Source organism: Mesocricetus auratus, unplaced genomic scaffold (assembly GCF_017639785.1).
Source record: "Mesocricetus auratus isolate SY011 unplaced genomic scaffold, BCM_Maur_2.0 Super-Scaffold_100024, whole genome shotgun sequence".
NCBI lineage: Eukaryota > Metazoa > Chordata > Mammalia > Rodentia > Cricetidae > Mesocricetus > Mesocricetus auratus.
The window spans coordinates 18777483-18798548 of NW_024429205.1; the positions used below are offsets into that span (position 1 = coordinate 18777483).

General features: G+C 49.0%; 1 protein-coding gene across 2 annotated transcripts in view; it reads left to right on the forward strand.

Annotated features, from left to right (window-relative positions):
- The first annotated feature begins 4873 nt into the window (after positions 1 to 4873).
- The window catches only part of Efr3b (EFR3 homolog B), a 73653-nt gene continuing 57460 nt past the window's right edge, over positions 4874 to 21066 (forward strand). The window contains exon 1 of one of the 2 annotated variants that reach the window (XM_013119873.3): positions 4874 to 5015. In XM_013119873.3, coding sequence (XP_012975327.1) covers positions 5009 to 5015 — 7 coding nt within the window. In that variant the 5' untranslated portion in view covers positions 4874 to 5008. Of the gene's footprint in view, positions 5016 to 5858; positions 5878 to 21066 lie in introns of those variants that run through there. The other variant, XM_040730743.1, reaches the window with a different exon arrangement.

A 21066-nucleotide genomic window follows, 5' to 3' on the forward strand; every position in this document is an offset into this window, starting at 1 on the left:
CAGCTTCTGAGCTAACAGCTGCATGGCAGTCCTCCCAGTGCTGAGCCCAGCTTTAGGTCTCAGGATTTTTTTTTCTTCCCTGAAGCTGCTGCATCCCCCTGGGGCTGTCATCTCTCTCTCTCTCTCTCTCTCTCTCTCTCTCTCTCTCTCTCTCTCTCTCTCTCTCTCTCTCTCTCTCTCTCTCCCTTCATCTAGGAGGTAGAGCTTTCAAGCTGTCCCCTGCTCACTGCTGGTGCCTGGAGCAAGGATAAGGATGAGAACTGCTGCTGATGGAGAGATTAGAGGCTTTGGGTGGACTTGGCTGAGTGATGGGACGAACAAAGCTCGCTGTCAGAACGCTACAGGACAGGCCTTGGGGATATCACGTGGATACTGATGTCCTGGGTGTGAGGGATTCTCCTGGGCCGTGTGATGGCTGTGGCTTGCCTTCTGCTTCTAAGTCTTCCTTCTGTGGAACACAGAGAAAACCTGGTTCGTATGGAAACTCTAGCAGAGGGGACCATTGGAGCTGTCACCACATAGGGCACTGTTAAAGGGAAACCATATGCAGCAGGGTGCAGTTTGGCTAAAGAATAATCAGCTAGTCTTAGGCCTGAGGAAAAAAGAGTCTTTTTTATTATTAAGTTTTATGTGCATTGGTGTTATGCCTGTGTGTATATCTGTGTGAGAGTGTTGAATCCCTTGCAAGTGGAGTTACGGACAGCTGCGAGCTGGGAATTGACCTCAGGTCCACCTGGAAGAGCAGCCCATGCTAGTAACTGCTGAGCCATCTCTCCAGCCCCTCAAACCAGTCTTAAGAGGCTCCCCCGACCCCTCTAAACCCCCCAGTCCCCACCCCCACGCCCCAGCCACCACCACCGGAGACCAGAACTGGTAGACCTAGGAAGGGGTGAAATGCAAGGACCGAGTTTGGTATGGACAGCTAGAGCGAATAAGACAGGGGAATTAATGCAGGTAAGGACAGAAGCAGGCAGGGTATCAGCTGCCAGGAAGAATCACCTCACTTGAGGTGTGCATTGCAAGGCTTCATGCTGGTAAGGAATCCTTTTGGGCAGTGTTCTGAGCTTGGACATCCTACTCGGCCTCTTGCTGGAAAGCTGTCCAATTTCTCTGCACCCCAGTCTTCCAGCCACAAGGCAGAAAGAGCAGTACAGAGACGCTCCTTCACTGGAATTCTTGTTCCACTCCATAAAACCATTCTAGGAGTTGCGGGTGTAAGGATTCAGGCATTATGCTGGCCTGCTCCTGCCATCTGGCAGAATACATTCAGGCAGTACCCTGGTCAGCCCAGGTGCAAAGGAAAGAAAGACCCAGCTCACTTAACACTCTCTTTCTCGCTCCTCTCTTTCCTGGTCTTCTCCTGGTCTTCCTCCTGTCTCCCTCTTCTCTTCTGTCCTCTCTATGTCTCTGTGTCTCTTTACCTCTGTTCTTTCCTTCTCCCGTCCCTTTATAATAAAAGGTCTCACTTAAGTTCTGTCTGCCTAGCATATTTGTCCCTCTGCCTCGGTCTCCCTTGCCTGCCGTGGAATCCACTAAGGTTCACCACACATTATTCCTAACACTAGAGATGTGGCTCCGCTGGCCAGGTGCTTCCTGAGCTCCTGTGAGGACCAGTGTTTGGATTCACAGCACCCATGTAAACGCTGGGTCAGAATGGCAGCTTGCCTGTAATTCCAGCTCTTGGGAAGAGGAGCTGGGGGGCGGGATCCAGGAGCAAGATGGTTGCCTAATGAACAACTTCTGAGTTCAAGTGAGAGACTCTGCCTCAATGAATAAGATGGAGAGCAACAGAAAAAGAAACCTGACATCAGCCTCTGGCCCTCACATGTATGTGCACACAGGTGTATGTCTCCCCTGTCCCTCCCCCCCACACACAACATGCGCCCACAGCATACATGTGCACACTTTGTGAGTAGAAAATTCACTTACTTCTGCCAACCTACATCATAACTTGGAACACAGTGCACTGGAGGCTACTGCTTACCTCTCCCCTCAAGAACCAAGGGCTGAGTGAGAACTGGTGGTTCACTGTCACTGCCCCGTAGCAAGAGAGACTACAGTGCTATACACTGCTAGGCTGAGAAAACATCAAAATCCCACGTACAGTTTCTACTCAAGGTGTAGTACCTTCACAAAACGTAAAGTTTGGCCATCATAAGTCGAGGAACAGTCTGTACTGAGATCTATGTGAGAGCCTGCCTGACGCAGACCCAATGCCATTCCTCAAGGCAATTTCTTTCACTTATTTTCTGTCCAACCCATAACCTTCTTTGAGATTTCTGTAAGGACAGTGGAACCTATTTAAGATAGAAATCCCAACTCTGGCTTCCCTGCATCCCATAGTTCCCCCAAGGAGTTGATTTCTGTTCACTCCTCACACTGGGACTCTTGAATTCACACTTTGGCTCTACACTGCATCTGTTGTGTTATCCCCCTTCCTCTGACTTTACTTCTACTCAACCCAGACCAAAGAAACAGTCCCATCAGAGTCTCTCTTGGTGAATCAAGGAGCTTGTAGGGATCACTTACAGGCACATGAGTAACTGGGCAGTTGCATCATTGGAAATCCCAACCAGTTTAGGGGAGGACTCTAAAAGCTGCTGCATTGCTGCTCCTTGTAGGACATGCAGGCAGCGACACCACTGGAGAAATCTCTCCCTCCAGCAACTGCTTACTGGTCGTATAACTTTAGGGATGAACCCCGCTTTAATTGCCTTTTTATTGCTTCGATAAGACAGCACAACCAAGACAACTTGTAAAAGAAGGCATTCAGTTTGAGGCTTCCATTTCCAAGGGTAGCAGCGTCCACAGCCATCATGGAGGGAGCATGGCAGCAGGCAGGCATGACTCTAGATCAGCGCTCGCATCTGACCCACGAGCCTGAGGCAGAGAGAAACCAACTGTAATAGTGTGGGCTCCTTAGACCTCAAAGCCCACCCCCAGTGACACACCTCCCCCAACAAGGCCACACAGTGGCCTCCCCAAGAAGTTCTGCCCAAACAGTTCTGCCAACTAGGGACCAGCATTAAAATATGTGAGCCTATGGGGGCCATTCTCATTCAAAGTATCACAACTTCCCTCAGCGATGCACTGTAAAGTTTAACAGTACATAAGCCCTTTCCTCTACAAGTGGGTTTTTGGTCATCCTGTTTATCACAAGAACTGTCTTAACTAGGGTTTCTATTGCTCCTTGCTGTGGAGACGCCATGGCCATTGCAACTTTTTTTTTTTTTGGACAGGGTTTTTCTCTGTGCAGACCTGGCTGTTCTGGAACTTACTCTGTAGACCTAGCTGGCCTTTAACTCATAGAGATCCACCTGCCTTTACCTCCCAAGTGCTGTGATTAAAGGTGTGCACCACTACCACCTGGCCCCATGGCAACTTTTTTTTTTTTTTTTTTTTTTACGAGACAGGGTTTCTCTGTATTGTTTTGGAGGCTGTCAGTCCAGCCCGGCCTTGAACTCACAGAGATCTGCCTGCCTCTGCCTCCCGAGTGCTGGGATTAAAGGCGTGTGCCACCACCACCTGGCCTCCCACGGCAACTCTTATAATGGAAAACGTTTAATTGGGGCTGGCTTACGATGTCAGAGGTTTAATCCATTATCATCATGACAAGACGCATGGTAGCATGCAGGCAGGCGTGGCGCTGGAGAAGGAGCTGAGGGTTCTACATTTTGATCTGCAGGCAGCAGGAGACTGACACAGTTTGGGGTGGAGTGAGCAGTGTCTCCAGACACAGGGGCTGGATCTCTCTTTGGTTTTATCCTTATCTTTCCAAAGAAGATTGGGAGACAAATATGTGGGAGCCCATTACATACTGTAGGTTTCAGGGAAATTCTCAACAGTCCTGCAGGAAGCAAGATTTGAAGAGGGTCATGCTTTGACCTATTATATTTAGACTTACACCATAGCAGGTATGTAGGAAACAGAGCACAAATTAACCTCAAGGTTAAATGAAGTATTAGTAAAACAAAGGCCATTACATTATCTTTCAGGCCCTTCTCTAATTTCTATGATCGGGTAGAAAATGAAAAGCCTCCATCCAGGGGCAAGAGGAGAAATTAAGACAGATACGGAAAGGCCAGGGAAACAGAAGGCAGAGATCCTCAGGGCTTGGGGCGTTGGCCTGAGGTTTCTGCCCCTTTGTGTCTGCTTCTCACTCTGCCAGGTCAGGTGGAAGATACCGAATTCAAATTGGCTCTGGGGCACCACTGGCGAGGATGCTGGTTGCAAACCTTGCAAAGTACAGGCATAAATCTGGAGGGGGAAAAAAAATCAATCGGATTTACTGCAGCCTTTGCAGGATTTCCTGAATACCTGGCCCAGGTAGCAAGCACCTGGCTAGAGAGTCGTAGGATTGGGCTAGAGTTTGGGGACCCAGGGAAAGAGGAGGATTATGACTCAATTTCTGCTCTCTGGAGCCGGTGGCTTAGTCTGAGCATCCTGGATAGAGTTGGAGGAGGGGTGCACCTGCAGCTTCAAGCACCCTGCTGACCTGGGGAATACGTCAGCGACTGGCAAAAGGTTTGAGCCAGGAGCTGGAATTCAGGTGGATGATCCACTGGGTGACCGCGGCAATCAGAATCCTGGCTCCTGGGGGCGTCGGGTTGGCAAAAGGCGCGCCCCAGGCTGGCGCGGAGAGGAGATGGGGGGGACAGGGGTGGAGGCAGGGGGGGCAGGGGTGGGGGCGGGGTTCTTGAGGCAGCCCACCAGTGGCTAAGCGGGAGGGGCGTGGCAGGACACAGCTCCGCCCCCTGCGCGCCGCCCAGCCTGCGGACCAGACCAGGAGGCGGCGGCCAACCTCGGCGCTGAATGGGCGGGTGGCGTCCCGCTCCGTCCCACCCGCCCGCCCGCCGCCGGCCCCCCCATCGGCTGCTCCCGCCCCGCCCGGGTCTCCACCCGCAGCCGCCTGAACCCGCCGGGCTGTGAATGAAAAGCAGGCGCGGCCCGGGACTAGCTGCCAGCGACGCGGCGACGCCGGCCTCCCGGAGGCGCGCTCCCCGCGGAGATGTACGGTAAGAAGGGCTCGGCGCCCCGGCTCGGGCCCGCAAACTTCCAGGACGCGGACCTTTGTCCCCCGGAGTGGCCCCCGGCCAAAAGCGAGAGCGCCGACTTGGTGCCAGGCTGGGCTGTTCTAGCAGCCTTGTGAGCGAGCGTCTGTGCAGAGAGGACAAAGATGCCTCGGGCCGGGGACAACCTGGTCCCCTGAGGTCTTTCAGGCCGGCGTGTGCAGGCGCTAAGGGGCGGTGGTCTGCCGCCGGCTAGGGACTTTGGTGGTGGAGAGACACCCGGCTTTGGGAAAAGTGGGTGTCTCTGGAGCTGAGTTGACAAGGAGTGTTGGCGGAGGCGATCGTGTGACAGACAGTATTTGCGGAATTAACAAAGAGGCTTGTGCTTGGGAGTTTGATGAGCGAAACTGGTCCAGGGTCGAGGGGAGCTGCTCGCTGCCCGTCTGATGCCTGGCTCTTTGGATGTGGGAGGTGGCGCCGGCGGTGCAGGAGCTGGGGAGGAAGCCGGCGCTGGAGACTCATCTCTCCGAACTGGATGGACTTGGCCTCTCTACTTAACCCGGCTGCTGGTGGGATGTAGGCTTCCCAACTTCCAGATTGGCCTGGGTGGGCGGGTGGGGGCTGACGGGAAGAGATGTAGCTTCGAGGGTCTCTCCCAGTTCCACAGCAACCATCCCCACGTATGTGTGACAGTTCCAAGACCCTTAAGGTGCAGGTCTCTGCTTCCTCATTTGCCAAGATTTCCTCTGGTTCGGCTGGCAGTGTGGATGAGGAAACGCTCTCCTTGTGTTCAACTTTGCAGCTCCTAAGAATGGAACACTGGCGATCTGGACGAGGCTAGGAAAATGCCTTGCAGAGCCTACCAGGGGTGTGTATATGTGTGCGTGCACGCGCGCGCGTGTATTCCTATGGACACAGTTTTAGAGCCCACGTCTCTGGTAGTTAGTTATTCGGGGGCCAGCAAAAGAGCCGGAGTCATTCTCATTCCCTGTCCTGTTGCAGAGTAGGGGCTGGGACGGCACCTGAGGGGTGAGTGAGCTAGAAGAGCTCCTTCCCAATTTAACCCATCTCTAAGGCTGCTTGCTGGCTGCCTCCTCGAGCAGACCATGAGTCACAAAGTTTGTTGGCACAGAGGAAGCTGAGAGCATGCTGAAGAGGCTCGGCAGTCGTTGGGCCCCCTGGTTAGAAGGCAAAGACTCAACTTTTGTATGCATCTCCTTCCCTGGCCAGCTGATCACACAGCCACGCTGTGATCCCTGTGGAGGTATCAGCAGGTCCTCATAGCGAGTACTAATTCTCTTGGGTGGACCTGGTGGGGGAGGGGCGACTTGACCTCAGAGCTGGACCCATAACCAGTGGGGGACTCTGAAGGAAGGTGACTAGGCTTGTACTTTTGCCTGTTGGGAGGATGGAAGAGCCATACACCTCTTTTATTCTGTCTACACCCCCTTCTTCTCTGCAGAGGGAGTAGCCTGAAGCTGCAGATCACTTGACAGGAACATGTGACTGCAGGGGCACCTGCAGCAGGGAAGGAGTTAGGACAGGCCCTATTAGTATGGGCCGGAACTGGCAGCCGTGGGTCACCACATTACAGCTAGCAGATAATGTGGTAACTTAGTTAGGGTGTCTGAGAATTGGGGTGTGGGGTTCCAGGTCTATTCCTGTTGGAAGAGCTGCCTAGAACAGACGAGGAACTGGGGAGCCAGCCTTCACTGCGTGCTATTTTCAGATGCACCACGGCACTTCAATTCTCTTTAATAATGTTTTTATTTCCCCAGATGCAGACAGAGCAGGGGCTTTAACTCTGAGTGATTCATAGAAAGACTATGATGAAGGACTCCTCTGGGTAGCTGCCTACAGCGCAGGAAAGTCACATTAGTGCTGGATGTAAACTGCCCCCCTTGCAAAACCTGGACCCCGGAGTTGTCTGGGAACAAGGAGTCTCGCTTGTCTGCCTGCATTTTAGTGTGGTCTTGCCTTGGTGAAAAGAAGGACTGTAGAGCTCTTACATTCTCTCCCTAGAAGTCAGTGATGGAAAAGGATGCTAGTAGGGTGTGTGTGTGTGTGTGTGTGTGTGTGTGTGTGTGTGCAGGCATTCTAGAGGCACAAGCATTCTAGAAGGGTCACTGCAAGTTTGAAGACAGCCTGAACTACATAGTCAGTTGCAGGTTAGCAGGGATGCACAGGGAGAGACTGGGGAAAAAAAGACAAAAGATGTTAGTAGCGTCTCGCCTTAGATGTGAGTGGTGAGAGGCACATGGCATTATGGACTTATGGATTGTTCTTCCCGCCAATTTTCCAAGTGACTTGCCCAGGGTGGAGTTAAGGTAGGGTAACACCTGGTCTCTGGGCTCAGTGCAGGCCCCGTCCCCCTTCTCTAATGTCACTGACGAATGTGTATTATAGGATGCCACCAGGCATTTTATGAACTGATAGACTGTAAGGACATGCAGAACCAGAACGTGCCTAAGAGCTTTAGATGATGGTGACCTTTGACCACCCGCTTTGGAGACTCCATCGTTATAAACTCAGATCCATGAACTGTGTCCAGGCTGCATCCTCGCTCCTTGCCAGCTACAGGCAGATCTTCATTCCCCTCTTATCGCCCTCCACAACTCAGTCATCTTTTGGGGTGGGGTGGGGCTCAATCGTCTCCTTCATTTGCCCTACAGGAGACCAAAGGTCTTTTGTCTTTCCTGGAGGACATAGTGGGATCCTAGACCTGAGGTCGGTGAAGCTCAACCCAAGAGCCGTTCCCTCTCTCTGGCCTTAGGCAGGTGCAGCCATGCCTCTGAATTCTGTTTCTCTATAAAGCGGTGAGATACCCACCTACCTCCCAGGTCTGTTGTGCTCCCAAAGCCAAGCAATGGTGCCAAGAGCATCACAGGAGGTGTGCATCTGCATGGCAGGGCACAGGAGAGCCTGTCCCTTTTGGGTCTTTTGGGGTTTCTTGCACATGCAGGAACTGGCAGAGAGTTTTGGGTCTCTTGGGGTTTCTTGCATGTGCAGGAACTGGCAGAGAGGAGAAGCAAGAAGCCTCAGCACATGCATCACCTTGACCTTGCTAACTGTGGGCCGCTAAACAGCTCCCCCCTCTCCCTTTTCTCCTTTTATTGAGACAAGGGTCACATCGTGTATCCCAAGTTAGTCTTGAACTCTTCTTTGTACCTTTGCCTCCGCGCTGTGGGATTACTCACGTGGAACTACACTCAGCCCAAACTATTTTCTTTCTCATTTCCTGACCCATCCAGGCTGCTACTACCATCCACTCAGCCCCAACCCACAGTCACTCTCTGAAATGGCACTCCAAAGGGACATGAATTACTTCCTACAGTCTTTTTTCGTTTTCTCAAGACAGAGTTTTTTTTGTGTAGCCCTGGTTGTCCTGGAACTCCATGTGTAGACCAGGCTGGCCTTGACCTCAGAGATCTGCCTGCCTCTGCCTCCTGAGTGCTGGGATTAAAGGCATGCGCCACTACTGCTTGGTCTTATCATCTTGATTATATCTATGAATGTGGATTGACAAGAGTCATGGGGAGAAAAGTACTTTGTCCTGCAGAGAGGGTCAGTTGCCAGACAAGTTCTATGCAAAAGTGAATCCCATTTTTTTTCTTTGGTTTTTCGAGACAGGGTTTCTCTGTATTGTTTTGGAGGCTGTCCTGGAACTTGCTCTGTAGACCAGGCTGGCCTCGAACTCACAGAGATCCGCCTGCCTCCGCCTCCCAAGTGCTGGGATTAAAGGCATGTGCCACCAATCCTGGCCCCCATTTTCTTTTGATTGGGATTATATAACTAGGATTTAACCTGTTCCTCTCACGTGGGCCAGAGCCTTGAGAGCATCCCATTCCCCCACTGATACCAGATCCAGCTTCCCGAGAAGGTGCCTCTAGAGACTGAGCAAGCTGGCCACGAAGAGTAAAGAGAATAGAGAGGGTTTCCCCACCACACTGTGGTCTGGGCAAGCTGGTCCCACTGGAGCTAACACTGCTCTGACTAGATCCTCTGTATCCTCAGCTTGTGGCTACCTTCCTGCTTTGTGTGGGAGAATGTTCTCTGTAGGGAGAGCAATGGCGTCCGGCTTTTGAAACGGTGCTTAGTGCATCCAATACACACTGTAGAGCTGTTGTAAATGGAGCAGAGAAACTGCAGGGCCTGGCCAATGCTCCCTGAGGTCCAAACTCACCTTTGCAAAAATCTGCCTGCTAGCCTCTGTGTCTCTGTCTCTCTCTTACACACACGCACACACACACACACACACAGACACACACAGACACAGACATGCACAGACACACAGACACACACACACTCACAGACACACACCCTCGCACACACACACACACACACAGACACACACAGACACAGACATACACAGACACACAGACACACACACCCTTGCACACCCACACACACACACACACACACACACACACACACGAACACACTGACCTCCCCTGCAGATCTTGAGTCTCCTGCACTCATGGTACCAGGCATTCAGGTGTGTACCCTGCCATTACCTATACCCCCATTCTTCTCCTTTGGAAGAGGCCCTGTGGGCAGAGCCTGGCTTCTGTCTCTTTCTGCTCTCAGTTCGGTCATTCATGCTGTTGCAATGCTGTTCTTTCATATCAATTAAAACAAGAAAGTTAATATCGCCTTACAGAAGATCTGGAAAAGAGAAAGGGGGGAAATCCTCCCTTCACAACTGCTTATTCAGACCTATCTTTTGGGCTTGGGATTAGCTCAGAGGTAGAGTCTAAGGCTTGATCCCCAGAGCCACAAAACAAACACAGAGAAACAACCCCTAAAGAACAAGCTACTGAGCTGGGCAGTGGTGGTGCACACCTTTAACCCAGCACTGGGGAGATAGAGGCAGGGTGATCTCTGTGAGTTCGAGGCCAGCCTGGTCTACAGATTGAGTTCCAGGACAGCCAGGGTTACATGGAAAGGCACTGTTTCAAAAAACAAAAAAACAAAACTACAACAACAAAAAGAACAAAACCACTGAAGAAGCCCACCAAAGCCTCCCGTTTCTGTGCTGCAGTGTATATGAATGCTATGGTTCTGCTATTCATCCAAATCCTTTGTCCTTTCCCTATTTTCTTTCTGAATCTTTGTTGTCTGTTACTCTAAGTCAGCAACAGTGAAATAGCCCTGAGGATGCCCTACCCCAGTTTTGACCCCAGCTCTTCCCTTAGGTAACCTTGAGCTGGAACTTTTCTTAGCACACTCAAGGTGCAGACACACACACACACACACAGACACAGACACACACTCATACACACACAGACAAACACAAACACACACAGACACACATACTCACACACACACACAGACAGACACACACTCACACACACACACACACACTCATACCTTATAAAGAACACCCACCCCACTATAGAAATTAATTTGAATGAGAGCTGCCCCCATTTTTCCTTTCCTCAACTCTTCTCTGCTTCTTAATTTTCTTGTATGTGTGTACGTATGTATCATGTATCTGTGTATGGTGTTGGGGGACATCCATGCATGCCATGGCACATGTGTGGAGGTCAGAGGTAGCCTCTGGTATTGGTCCTCAACTCCCACCTTGTCTTGTATGCCAGACCAGCTGGCCTGTGAGCCTGCAGGGTCTAGCCTATCCCTGACTGCTATCTCACCATGAGAATGCTAGGATTACAGATGTGTGCTGCCGTGCCCGGCTCTACACAGGTTCTGGAGATTTGAACTCAGGTCTTCCCCTTTGCATGGCAAGAAACATTTTACCCTCTGAGCCATTTCCCTATACTCCTTTGTTTTTTTAATTTAAGAAAAGGGGGAGCACGCCTTTAATCCTAGCATTTTGGGGGCAGAGGCAGGCAGATCTCGGAGTTCCAGGCCCGTCTGATCTACAGAGTGAGTTCCAGGACAGCCAGGGCTACACAGAGAAACCTGTGCTGAGGGGGAAAAAATCTGTGATAAATCAACTTAAAAGAAAAGGTTTATTGGGGGCTAGAGAGATGGCTCAGAGGTTAAGAGCACTGACTACCCTTCCAGAGGTCCTGAGTTCAGTTCCCAGCAACCACATGGTGGCTCACAACCACCCACAATGAGATCTGGTGCCCTCTTCAGGCCTGCAAACAAACATGGAGGCAGGATGTTGTATTCATAATAAATAAATAAATCTTTTTTAAAAAGAGTGACTTCTTAAAAAAAAGAAGGAAAGGTTTATTGACACAGTTTTAGAGTTTACAGTTTGTGGTCAGTCGATCCCACTGTTTTGGGGTCTGTAGTGAGATAGCATGCTATGGCGGAAGTTAGTAAGGAAGCTGCTAACTTCATAGTGGCCAGAAAGCAGAGAGAGACCGGAGGGGCCAGAGTCCCAGTGTCTTCTCAGGAGGAAATCAAACCCCCTTGGCCTGACCCTTCCATTAGGCAGCCTCAGAGCTTGTACCTTCCCAATAGTACCAAGGTGAGGACCAAGCCTTCAATTTATGGACCTTTGGAGAACATTCCAGATCTAAACTATAGCACACCCCAGCGCTGTGTGCACATGCTTTCAGATGAACGTATTTATGGGATGCCATGTGCTATCCACACACAATACACATATGTGTGTTATAATGTTCAAATCAGGCTAAGCACTCTAGCTCCTAGATATGTATTGTTCCCAGTGATGAATACATTAAAATCCTGTCACTTACTGTTCTTCCAGAGGTCCCGAGTTTGAGTCCCAGCACTTATGTCAGGTGGCTCACAACTGCATATAACAGTTGTTCTCAACCCGAGGGTCAAATGACCCTTTTCACAAGGGTTGCATATCAGATATCCTGCTTATGAGTTATATTTACATTACAATTCATAGCAGTAGAAAATAACAGTGTGCAGTAGCAACAAGAATAATTTTATGGTTTGGGGTCACCACAACATGAGGATCTGCATTAAAGAGTTGCAGCATTAGGAAGGTTGGGAACCACTGGCCTATAGCCTCTTCTTCAGGGGACCCAACACCCTCTTCTGGCCTCCACAAGCATGCACGCTCACACATGTAAGTAAAAATAATAAAAATAAAATTTAAAGAAATAGACAATCCATTATTACTATCTGTAGTCACCCTAAACCAGATAGCTGCCATTTTTTTCGTGTATTACTGTTGAGTGTTTGTACACAATGTGGGGGAGGGGCACATACCAGAGCATATTTGTGGAAGCCAGAGGACAACTCTGTGGAGGAAGAAGGTCCTCTCCTTCCACTTTTATATGGTTTCTGAGGATCAAACACTAGTAACCAGGTTTGACCAAGCCTTCCCCCATGAGCCTGTTTGACAGTCCTAGCTTTTTTTATTTTAATACTGGTTGTGTGACCATTCAGTAGTAGCTCATGCCTTTAATCCCAGCACTCAGGAGGTGGAGGCCAGCCTGGTCTAAGTAGTTCCAGGACAGACTCCAAAGCTACAGAGAAACCCTGTCTCAAAAAACTAAACAAAATAAAAAACAAACAACAAAAAACTGGGTGTCAACACCCTAGGGGACCTGGGACTCACTATGTAGACCAGGCTGACCTGGAACTCAGATCCTCCTGCTGGGACTAAGGGCAAGCACCACTTGGCCCCAGGCTTAGTTTTAAAGGCTACGGTGTGGTGCAGTAGATGAAGCAACACCTGCCACCTAAAGCTTTCTCTGAACTCTGGAATTTTCCCTTGGGTCACAGGCAAGGAATGAATGTAAGTGCATAAACATTTTAGGGACTCGTTGCTATTGTCAAGACTGTGGTTTTCAGTTTGAGTGACACTCCTGTTAGTGGTTATCAGAGTGCCCATCTTCTGGTACCCTCAAAGGCAATAAATAATAGGGATTAGCAGCATGGGCTGGTTAGTGCTAAAGGCTAAGGCTCCAGTTAATGACTGGGCTGAGGCAGAGCATTAGTTTAGCACTCCCTTTCTTATCTTTGTAAATCTGATCAAAGCATTCATATCATTTTTTACTCGCATTCTGAGTGTGCAGTCTATGCAGGCATTGTGTTTGTACAGATGTGCACAAAAATGTATAGAAGCCAGAGATTGACATGAAGTGTCTGCCTCTGTCACTCTCCACCATGTTTTTTTCTGAGACGAGAACCTGAAGTTCATTGACTTGACTAGGCTGCTTGCCATTGGGCTCAAAGGATCCCTCCCTTCTCTGCCTCTCTAGAGATGAGGCTATAGACATTCTACCATACTCAGCTTTTATGTGGGTGCTGAGAACCCTAATTCAGGTCCTTACCAACTGAGCCATATCCCTCACACCCTAACTTATATTTTATTACTAATACTTCCTGTGTTTTTAAGCATTTATGCTTCAATGACTGAGTGCTGTATTTATTAAGGATATTAGTCTTTTTTCTTTTTTTTTTTTTTTTTTTTGGTTTTACGAGACAGGGTTTCTCTGTATTGGTTTGGAGGCTGTCGGTCCAGCCTGGCCTTGAACTCACAGAGATCCGCCTGCCTCTGCCTCCCGAGTGCTGGGATTAAAGGCGTGCACCACCACCGCCCGGCGAAATATATGTCTTTTATATCAAGGTTGTGGCTTAAGGAGCCAGTGAGATAACTCAGTAGGTAAATGTGCATGTCACCACACCGAAAGCTTGAATTTAACGCTTAAGGCCCACATGGTGGGGAGGGGACCAACTTCCACTACTTGTCCTGACTTCACACACACTAAATAGATATCATTTCATTTTTTTGCATGCTTTACAAGGATATGCTCAGTAAATAGCACAAAGCTTATCTAGCAAGGTGGGATGGAATGTCATCCATGGTCCGACAGCCATGTCTTGAAGTCGAAGAGACTTGTTCGATTAAACCCTGTGCTCACTGACTTCTCTTGCCTAAATTCTACATATTGGGGTTAGCATTTCTGTTTTCAAATCAAGGAAACTGAGGCATAGAAGGTCGAATAAACTCTCCATGGTCACTATTTGGGGGATAAGGCTGAGATTTGAACTTGGGCTTTCCAACTCCAGATGCCATCACAGGGACCCCAGAAAATGCAAACCTTTCGGAGGATGGAGGCCTTCTTTTGTGGTACCCACTGTACCATACTCCCCTAGACCCAGACATGATGGGTTGGGAAGAGCAGAAGAATAAGGAAGGGGACAAAGTTTCTGAAAGCGACACACCGCCCATCCTGTAGGCCATCCGCAGACACTTCTGGAGGGAGTCTGCTCTTGCTGCCTTCCCTACCCTTCTTTTTATCATTGTTTTGCTTTGTCAGAGAGAAAGGGCTCAAGGAAGAACCTTGGAGGATGAAAGAGTAAGAGACGCAAAACCAGATGTGTGATGATGGAGAGACGGGCGAGAGGGAGCGCATGCGTCTCGCAGTCAGACAGAGTGGGGCTGGCACCTTCAAGACTGTCATACATAGTTCGGACGGCAGTGCCCATAAAGAGGACTCCTGTCCTGGGTGGTATGTGCCTGTAATTCTAGTAGTTGAGGCAGAGGCAGGAGGATTAGGAGTTCAAGGTCATCCTAGTCTACAGAGCAAGTTGGCAGCCCAACCTGGTATATATAATACCCTGCCTTAAAAAAAATTCTTGTGGCCAGTGTTTGGCTTGGACAGAGAACCTTCTGGAAAAAGAAGTGCTTCTGTTTCCTTGAGGGTTTGCCCATGAACTAGAACTTGCCCTCCAACCTCAGGGTTAAGCAGTCTTGATTTAGCTGGTGCTGCCTCGGAGGCGGACTTGGAGCAGTACTGTATCTTATGTGGATCTCATGCATAGACAGTATACCTATGTCCTGCATGGGTCTGACTGGGACCAGGGAGGGGAAACACCGAGGAACCTCATCAAGTCACAGGACTCTGGACACGTAGTTCATGTTTTTAAGTGACGGTCTTGGAGGTAGCCTCAGCTGACCCATTGCCTTATCTTCCTGGGTACTGAGATTTCAGGCTGGCACCACCATGCCTGCCTGGCCCAGATTTCCTCATTTATAACTTGTGTGAAGGATTATCCCCAAATTACAAGAACACTTGTACAGACCTTGCCTTAAGATCTCTTAAAATGACATGATGCCAGCCTCTCCCATCTTCTCACAACCCGTGCATGAAAGAAACTTCTAGAATGCAAGCATAGAAGAAGATGCTGGGAAAAAAAAGAGCTCTGCCACCAAGCCTTCTTTATGCTCTTGGGATGCTTTATCCTTCGTTACTTCTGTCACCTATTTGTCACAGTGAATGCCATTTATTTCCTTGCACAACAGATCTGTGAGCCTCTGAATGTACAGCCTCTATGGGGCACACAGTCTCTGTACTGTTCAGTTCTGTTTGCCCAGGAGGAGAACTTTGGCATGCAGTGGAAACCCACAGGTTCGCATTGACCTTCAAAACCATCACATGTATCATTCACGCCCATGAGCAAATATCCAAAGCATCCCACGAGCCCATGCTTCTGGAGAATGAATAATGGTGGGCTAGGGGCGTCGCTGAGGTCAGAGACAATCGTGAAACGATAGCAATAACGTGTTGTCGTTCTAATTATGCTTCCCCACACTGGTGGTAATCCGTCTAAGAACAGACCAGTGTATAATCATCTGGCTTCCTCTTCTACTCTGAGGTTTCGGTCTTGGGAAACAGCCCTTGGTTACCTGTGAGATGTGGTCAGGGAGGCCAGACATTTCGAGTATTCCCTCCCGGGTTTGTGGAAATCAACATTAATGCGGCAATCTGTCTTTTCAGAAAGGAGGGTCATCTAGCGGGCTAAGTACTAGCAAATCTTTATTTTGACTTCCGTTCCTGTCACTTATGTATTCTATCACAAAACAAAGATGGAAAGGCCCCTCAAGGCAAAGGCGGTAAATGTGTTTCTTGGTGTCTGAAAGCGCTGGCCAGAACAGGCACCTTCGGTCTGGGAGACGGGAAGAGTGCACCATGTGTAATAACTGGATCTTCTGTTGACACTGAACCCCTGAGAGTGTGCGCCCAGATAGCAGGCCTGAGCCCGGCAACTGGTAAAGACAGGAAACCCATCTGACCATCCGGAAGCTGCTCGTTAGGACTGCTAGAAACGTCGCCTCCCAGCCAGCACTCTTGGAGAACAGAGCTGAGTGTTCTGGAAAAGCGTGGGTGGTGCCGGGCATCGGCCACACTGTCCTCCTGCTTCATCAAGGACATTTCTGGAGTGTGTGGGGGCGGGGAGTTGGCCATCAGAGCCGATTCAGGCTCTGCTGCTCTGTGAGTCTGGGCAGGCTTCTCCACCTCCCTCAGCTTTAGTTTTACCATCTGTGAATAGGAAGAACTGGACTGGATGGTCTCGAAGGCTTTCCAAGCCCTTACAGCTTGTGAAGTAAGTGGCTGAGCTGGTTTATCTGACTCAGGCATCTGAGGCTGGTGTGCCCCCAGACCCGGGTGTGTAGTTGGGGTGGATGCTGGGGTGTAAACAAATGGTCTTAGTGGGAACCAGCCACTTTTTGTAGCCTGGCTAGGCGTCAGCTTCCTCGCTGGCAAGTCTGGAATAATGACTCTTTGTACCCAGTGTCTGTCCTTGGCCCTGACCAATGGGATGATCACGCTGACTGGGATGCTGGGTCCAGTTGTCTGGGGCCACTTTTCTTGTTTACATACATCCAAGTCTCATCCAAAACCCTGCTTGATGAGTGATCCCGTCTTCACTGCCTCCCATGTTCAAGGATAGTAAGGTCTCAGAAGTTCGATGCCTTGTGCAAAGTCACCCAGCTTAACTTGATGGTATAGCTGAGGGAACAAACAGATGCCTTTTAGCTCACGCTGATCCATCTTCTGCATGGATGCCACCCCATTTCTAGTTGGGCTACTTTGTGCCTCTAAGGACACAAGAAGAGTGGGAGAAGACCCCAGCAGGAGATGCATCAGATAAAGGACAAGTTACAGAACTTATAAGGAATGTCGGAAACTCAACAGACACAAAAACCCTTGATTTTAAAATGTACAAGTGACTTGACTAGGGACAGCGGGTACAGTACTTGCCTACAATATATGAGGCTTGTGTTCGATCAATCCCTCATGCTGCAAAATATAATAACGGAAGAAAACACAGCCTCATCAACTAGACTTGTGGACTGAGGATCCTGGTGTGACTTCCCAGCAGACTGCTTTGGAAACTGGGGGAGAAGGTGCAGCAGCTGAGAGGCTGAGGCAGGCGGATGGAGAGTTAAAGGCCATATACTCACACGAGAAAAAAAAGGGGGGATGGAGGTGTTTCATCCCTTATGTGAGTAGCCAACACACACATGAAACAACTCAAAACCATTGTCATGTGCTGCTTCATACCCCTTAGGGCAGGCAAACCCCTGCTCCCCAAAATGCAGGAAAGGACTTGGGGTGTGGCTCAGTTGGCAAAATTCTTACCCGATGCTCATATAAAAAGCTAGGCCCAGGACAGGAGGATCCCTGGGACTCCAGAGGCCAATCAACAAGCTCCGAGCCCCAGAGAAAGACCACATCTTAAATAGATGGGTGGCTCTTGAAGAACTCCCAGAGGCTTTTTGTTTGTTTTTGTTTTGTTTTCCCAGACAGGGTTTTTCTGTGTAACACTCCTGACTGTTCTGGACCCCACTTTGTAGATCAGGCTGGCTTCGAACTCACAGAGATCCGCCTGTCCTTGCCTCCCAAGTGCTGGGACTAAAGGTGTGTGCCACCACTACTAGACCCAGATGGGGATCTTGTAACAGGAAGAAGGAACGGTTCTTTTATAGCAATTAAGGGGAAGCTATTTGATCTTTTCCTGTAGGCCAATGTGTGGAGGCCATACCGCATGGATGAGTGGATTCATCTTTATCTTGCTGAGGGATAGCAGGAGTAATGTTTATAAGTTGTTGTTGTTGTTTTCTGTGAGAGTACTATTTCTGGAAAGTGCCATGGTTAGCAGGGGTTAGGCTTTAGGCGTTTGTGTAAGATATCTTAGGTTGCTAGGGTCAGGCTCCAAATGGTCATGGTCTCATTGATAAAGTATAGGAATATTGCATTTAGCTTTGAAGTTTTGCCTGTACAGACAGATGAATGGCTGGCCAAAATGTGGTGTATACATATGATAGAATGTTACTCAGTCCTGAAAAAAAAGAGGGCTAGGGATATAGATAGCTCAGTGGTAGAGTATATACCTAGCATTCCTAAGGCCCTGTGTTCAATCCCCAGTGTTGCAAAAAAAAAAAAAAAAAAAAAAAAAAGAAAGAAAAAAGAAAAAAAGAAAAAAAAAAAGAAAACCAAACAGATAAAAAGAAAACAACCCAGACACAATCTACAGCATGGATTAACCATAAGGACATTCTATAGCGGGAAATAGACATTCACTAGTAAGTCCTCACTGGACTACCAGCCTCATTCAATTCACAGGGACAGAAAATAGAATGAACCCAGGGGCTGGGGTGATGGCTCAGCTGGTAAGTTCTTGCGACGTAAACATGAAGGTTTGAATCTCAGAAGCCACATACAAAAGCTAGTGTGGAGGTGCATGCCACACGGTAGCCCAGGGCTGAGACGCCGGGGCTCCAGAGGGAGAGAGCCTGTCTCAGGTGGGTGGTATGGGGGAATGGAGAGCGGCTTCATGGGTAGAGAAGACGGGCAGTGTTTCCTGGGTGGCCTGTCAGTTCTTTGTTTTGTTTTGTCTAATGGAAAGGAAAGACGGATGTGGTGATGGCCATCCAGCAGTGTGAACGCCACTGACGTACACTCTAAAAGAATTAAAAACAAGAAAAGTTTGTATTACCTAATTTAAACTTAAAAATTATCTCCATGCATATGGGTGTTTTACCTCCAGCGAGTATGTCTCTACACCATGTGTGTGCAGCGCCGGAAGAGGACACTGGGTCTTTTTCAACTGCAGTGATATATGATTGTGAGCCACCACGTAGATGCTGGAATTGAACCTGGGTCCTTTGGAGGAGCAGCCAGTGCCCTCAGCCGCAGGGCCATTTCTCCAGCCTCTCCCCGCTTTGAGGTCATGCTAGTTGCTCACAATAGCCTCCAATTCCTTGGCTTAGGCCACTGGTCCCACCAAACCCCCAAGTAGCAGCTGGTGCTACAGGTATAAGCTACTGTACCCAGCTTACATAAACTTTACCGCCATTTTACAAAAGTTTGGTGAGCATGCGCGTGTGCATGGTGTGTGTGTGTGTGCGCGCGCACATGTGGCACTGTTTTCAAGTCTGCTCATACCCTCACCACTGGCCATGCCTATTATTTAGGGGTGTCTATAAATTGAGGCTCAGAAACAGACATCCTCATTTTCTTTGGATTTTTGGAAAACTCCATCTCTAATTTAGAATGCCATTAAAGTGCCATATTTAAGCCAGATTAAGGGTGTGTCTGCTGCTTTGTTTTCTGCAGGTGGATAGAGGGAAGATTACCAGAGTTGAGGCAGATGTTAGGGTGGACGGATTTCACAGCAAATGCACTATTCACCTGGGGAGAGTCTCTAGGAGCCGGCTTTTATCCTGAGCAGCAAAGCTCAGAGGCTCAGAGAGGCCCACATAGCCGCTGTTGGGCAAAGAGGAGATTCATGTAAACTCAGATCTCGGCTTCAGCTAAGTTGAATTATAGGTTGATTTTTTTTTTTTTTTTGGTTTTTCGAGACAAGGGTTTCCCTGTGGCTTTGGAGGCTGTCTTGGAACTAGCTCTTGTAGACCAGGCTGGCCTCGAACTCACAGAGATCCGCCTGCCTCTGCCTCCCGAGTGCTGGGATTAAAGGCGTGTGCCACCACCGCTCAGCTTAGGTTGATTTTTGATTGTGCTGCTTTGTAAGGGCAGCTCCAGACGCCTGCTCTGAAATGAGTGGCAAACTCAGAGGAAGGGAGAAGAGGAGAGTGTCGGGAGAGAAGACAAAACTAATGCAGTGCCCAGGAACTGATAAATATATAGGTCCTAGCCTTGAAAAAAACACACTGGAGCTCCAGCCGTGGCTAAGAGGACCATGGATGATTTTAATTTAATTTTTTTTATTCTTTGCATAATGAGCATTTTAATGTCAGGGCATAAATATAATTAAAAGTATTTTTCATCACCAACAGCCTTGTGGGTAGTTATCTAGAGTCTTCTAATTATGTTTAAGAAGTAATTATGCAAGGATTCATGCAAGAACAAATCTATGTTGATAGGATTTGAGCCTCAGTTGGATGTAGGCATTGGTTGGAAAGGTGAACATTTTAGGGCCTGGGAGATGCCCTATCTGTTGGGTGTCTGGTTACACAGTTATAAAAAAGCAAAACACTTGCCAAAATGTATGGTATTGAACCCTTAAAAAATCTGTGCATCTTTTGCATGTTAATGTCACAATAAATGAGTAGGAAAACGAAGGGAAAGCAGAAGCCAGGCATGCAGACAGTCACAAGGCTGTTCTGTAGCCCAGGCAGTAGGTGTGCTAGGAAATGGGGTCTGTGCCAGCCTGCATCATGGCTTTTACCCATAGCTCAAGACGATCCCTGGCCCCCTGGTCAAAGGGCTCATTTAGAGTTGTTGGGCAGAGCCCATGACATGCCGAGCAGCAGGCAGGGGAAGCTGACCCTGGAGGTTCAGTCCCTTGGCGGCTGAGAGGCTGATGCTGCCAGCATGGTAAGTGGCTGTCTGGGTAGAGGGTCTGCCTTGGGAGCAGTGAGATTGACATTGCTGACTTTCAGGGGACCAGAAATGACAAAGCCTGGCTCTAACAGGCACTCAGCACTGTCTCAGCCCAGAACAGGCGTGGCTGAGCAGGGCCAGCTTGTGTGAAAACCTGGCTTTTCCATTTCCTCCTTGGGCTTTTGTGATGGTCCAGCCCACAGTGATGTCATTCTTCTGAGGATGTGTTTAATAGGCTTGTCATTCACCTAATGTCTTAATGATGAGCTGGGCGGTGACCTATCTACACAGACACCTATGTCTCCATGGTAAAAGATGGGCTTTTCTGGAATGACACATTAGAATGAATAAGTCTCAATGTCTCCCTTTCAGCCAACAGGATAAGTATAAAGACCCCCAAGAGATGCATTGCTTTGGGTTTGAGTACAACTACTTAATTTAGCACCTGGGTATCTTTGAAAATATCTGCTTCACGTATCATTTCCCCCATCTGTTAAACAGGACAACAGACCCACCTCAAT